The following is a 4,174-nucleotide window of genomic DNA, read 5'->3' as shown; positions in this document are numbered from 1 at the left end:
TGCCAGGCTGGAGTGCAGTGGCATGATCTTGGCTCACTGCAACCTCCGCCTCCTGGGTTCAAGCGATTCTCCTACCTCAGCCTCCTGAGTAGCTAGAACTACAGGCGCCCGCCACCATGCCTGGCTAATTTTTGTATTTTTAGTCGAGGTGGGGTTTTACCAGGTTGGCCAGGATGGCAGGGTCCTGGGCACACCTGGCTCAGAGCACCCGGAGGCCTGGGTGGAAGAGGTGCTGCAGCGCTTCATCCCGCCAGAGGCCATGTGCTCAGGAGTCCTTCAAGGAAGGAGACAGCCTGGGGCAACCACACGTGCTCACGTCACAAATGCAGCAGGTCCCTGGGTCTAAGCGCAGAAACATGTATTTATTTCCAGGATATTTTCACATAACAAAACCCCAGCAATGCTGCAAGGGGGCCACAGACAGTGGGCAGGGTGGGGGTGGGCCTGCCAGGGGAGACTGTCTGCATCAGTGCAGCTGAGGGGCCGAGGAAGGGGGTACCTCTTGGCAGGTCGGCCGGGGGGCAGGACCTGAAGACCCTGAAGCATGGGCGCGGGACCCGTGGGTGCTCCATCCTGGCTGCCGTCCACCGAGACACCACGGCCGCCTCCGGGCACCCAGCGGCATTCTGCACCAGCGAGAGGACTGGCCCACATCCTGGGGAGGGCTCCAGGCAGCAGGCGTCCCACGGCAACAGCATTCTGGGGGTGAACAGGTGGTGAGGGGCGGCAGCCTGGGGTGTCCAAAGTCGTGGTCAGAAAGTGCAGGAAATGAAGAAGAAAAAAATCCTTTTTGGCCCAACTGTTGTGAACGGTGCTGTGAAAATGTCTGGGGGAGGTGTTCTGGGGGGAGTCAGGGGGTGGAGGGGACAATTGTAGCCGCTGCCGGACCCCTCCATAAGGCACAGATTTGACGGGTCCCCTCTCCTCATAAAAGGCCACTCCAGGCTGGGTGCGGTGGCTCACACCTGTCATCCCAGCACTTTGGGAGGCCAAGGCAGACGGATCACCTGAGGTCAGGAGTACAAGATCAGCCTGGTCAACATGGTGAAACCCCATCTTTACTAAAAATATAAAAATTAGCTAGGTACGGTGGCAGACACCTGTAACCCTAGCTACTCGGGAGGCTGAGGCAGGAAAACTGCTTGAACATGGCAGACAGAGGTTGTAGTGAGCCCAGATCACATGACTGTACTCCAGCCTGGGCAACAGAGCAAAATTCTGTCTCAAAAAAAAAAAAAAAACACACACACACACACATACACACACGACACAAAAGGCTGCTCCTGCAGGGCTCCAGCTGCTGGAAACCGGCTCTCTGTCGGTTTGCTGGGGTTAGGGAGCGGCTGTGCTCCCGGCCTGGCCTGGGTCCTGAACGCGGGGGCATGGACAGAGGGCCTGCCAGGGATCCCTGGTTCGGGGGCAGGAGGGTGACCCTGGGACATCCTGGACCAGGAGCTCCCCAGGTATGGGGAATGTGGGGAGGGGGCGAAGCTGGAACCGCACAGATCAGGGGATGGAGGGGACAGCGAGGACTCGGCTAGGCACCAAGCCCTCTATCACTGCAGAGGACCGGGAGCTGGCCCTGACGCCTCTTCTTAGTTCCGGTCAAGGGCATCTGCCCTGGTGACGGTGGGCAGCTGGTGTGAGATGGAGCTCCCCATCAGAGCTGCTCCGGCCTCAGCGCCAGCAGCTCTGGGAGGACGGGAGGGCGGCTGACCTGCTGCCACCTGTCCCCTGGAGTCAGGCCTCGAGACCTGAAGACGAGGCCACACCGGCCATGCAGTGCACGGCAGGTGACCACACATTTCCGGTAGCAAGAGGGTGTCCTGTGGACGGCAGAGGCCGAGGGCCGCGGGGAGTGCTTGCCAGGAACTCTGCTCTCGGATGACATGAACACGGGTTCTGTGGCCCTGGCAAGAGGGGTGTGGTCCACGGCCACCACCGGCTTCCACCATCCCAGCTGGAGGAATGGGGCCCCAGGTACTCCCAGCCCTCAGGACCAGGGGTAGCAGCAGGGATGAAGGGGAGGAGGTGGTGGACGGTAGCGGCAGAGCTGGCTCTCTCTAAGGCCACTGGCCACCGCCCGGGTAGCTTGGCACAGTGGGGTACTCGGGCAGGCTGTTGCCTGAGAAGTTGTTGTACTGGGCCTCTCTCGATGGCGGGTTCCGCCAAGTGCCCGTGCTCCACTCCGTCTGTGCCTTCTGGAAGCTGCCACCGGCCCCTCGGTAGATCCTGTGCACCTGCAAAGACAGAGGACAGGGAGTCAGAGAACAGAAAACGAGCGTGGCGGCTGGGCATGGGGACTCACGCCTGTAATCCCAGCATTCCGGAAGGCTGAGGCAGACAGACTGCCTGAGCTCTGGAGTTTGAGACCAGCCGAGTAACACAGTGAAACCCTGTCTCTGCATGCCACTGCACTCTAGCCTGGGGGACAGAGTGAGACATCGTCTCAAAAAACAAAAAAAAAAAATTATTCAAGCGTGGTGTCGAGCGCCTGTAATCCCAGCTACTTGGGAGGTTGAGACAGGAGAATTGCAGAGCAAGACTCTGCAAAATATAACTCTCAAAAAAAAAAAAAAAAAAATTATTCAGGCGTGGTGTCGAGCGCCTGTAATCCCAGCTACTTGGGAGGCTGAAGCAGGAAAATCGCTTGAACCCATGAGGCAGAAGTTGCAGTGAACCGAGATTGTGCCATTGTACTCCAGCCTGGGCAACAGAGCGAGACTCTGTCACCAAAAAAAAAAAAAAAAAAAAAACTGGACGCGGTGGCTCACGCCTGTAAACCCCAGCACTTTGGGAGACTGAGGCGGGCAGATCACGAGGTCAGGAGCTCAAGACTACCCTGGCTAATCCAATGAAACCCCGTCTCTACTAAAAATTCAAAAAATTAGCCGGGTGTGGTGGCGGCGCCTATAGTCCCAGCTACTCAGGAGGCTGAGGCAGGAGAATGGCGTGAACCCGGGAGGCAGAGCTTGCAGTGAGCAGAGATCGCACCACTGCACTCCACCTGGGCGACAGAACGAGACTCCATCTCAAAAAAAAAAAAAAGACGTTTTGCTGTAACTGAACGCTTGTGTTAGGAGCCCAGCTCAACACTTCTGCTATCTTCTGATGGAAAGCCAGGAACCTGCAAGGGGCCCCATCCTCACTGACAGGACAGCTCCGGCCTCAGCTCTTCCTGCAAACACTGCGGTTGACACACAACCCCTGCTTCCCTCTGGAGTCTGGAATCCCAGCCTGGGGGACCATGGGGAACCCGGGCGCTGGGTGCCTGGGAGTGTCCCTGGTGGCAGCGCCCCCTGCTGTCATCCCAGCTCACTGCTGGGGATGAAGTGCGGCCTGCGTGACACCGCGGGGAGAGGGCCTGGCTCCCCGACGTTCACCCACCTGAGACAGTTGGGTGATAAGGTTCATGGAGAAAGGGTAAGGGTTCGATGTCCCAAAGCTGAGGACTCACCTTCATGATCGCGATGGCCATCAGGGCAGCTGACACGGAGAACATGATGGCCGGAAGCAGCATGACCACAGCGGCGCCCGGGCTTTCCTGGAAGAACCCGATTGCCGACAGCCAGCCGCTGCAAGGGACAAGAGTGCGTGGGTGCCTGCACACCCGCCAGATGAGGGCCCATGGTCCTCTCCATGTAAAGAGCTGTGGCCAATCAACAAGGAGTGCACAGCTCACACAAGAACCACTGAGTGGCCAAGAAACATAAAGTGACACTGAGGCACCAACTTCGACACATGAACACGACCTTATCCCTCCACCACTGCAACAGTGAGCTGAGCGTGCAGGGGATGGAGACCAGTACTTCCCCATTAGTTTCCCTCAGTGAGTCTGGTGGGTACCAGCCATGGAAAGACTCAAAAGCTCACTCCCCATGCCCCATAGAGCCTGCTACTAAGAACCCAGCTTACGGCAACTGTGTCTAATGATGGGAACTGCTGAAACCCACATCCGCGTGTCCGGGAGCAACGCGGATGGGAAATCTACCACCACCACCCGGCGGGGCATTGAGGGGCCATTAAAAACAATAGGGAGGGAGGCCGAGACGGGCGGATCACAAGGTCAGGAGATCAATATCATCCTGGCTAACACGGTGAAACCCCGTCTCTACTAAAAAAAACACAAAAAACTAGCCGGGCGAGGTGGTGGGTGCCTGTAGTCCCAGCTACT

General features: G+C 58.0%; 1 protein-coding gene across 2 annotated transcripts in view; it reads right to left on the bottom strand.

The window, feature by feature from the left end:
* Positions 1-341: 341 nt before the first annotated feature.
* Positions 342-4,174, bottom strand: part of SCAMP4 (secretory carrier membrane protein 4) — a 21,786-nt gene continuing 17,953 nt past the window's right edge. For both annotated transcript variants that reach the window (XM_011964040.1, XM_011964042.1), the window contains 2 exons: positions 3,458-3,575; positions 342-2,240 (listed from right to left, as the gene is read on the bottom strand). In XM_011964040.1, coding sequence (XP_011819430.1) covers positions 2,064-2,240; positions 3,458-3,575 — 295 coding nt within the window. In that variant the 3' untranslated portion in view covers positions 342-2,063. The remainder of the gene's footprint in view (positions 2,241-3,457; positions 3,576-4,174) is intronic.

This window comes from Colobus angolensis, unplaced genomic scaffold (assembly GCF_000951035.1).
Source record: "Colobus angolensis palliatus isolate OR3802 unplaced genomic scaffold, Cang.pa_1.0 Scaffold64, whole genome shotgun sequence".
Lineage (NCBI taxonomy): Eukaryota > Metazoa > Chordata > Mammalia > Primates > Cercopithecidae > Colobus > Colobus angolensis.
The sequence above is the reverse complement of the archived record's forward strand: the minus strand, read 5'-3'. Positions and strand labels throughout refer to the sequence as shown.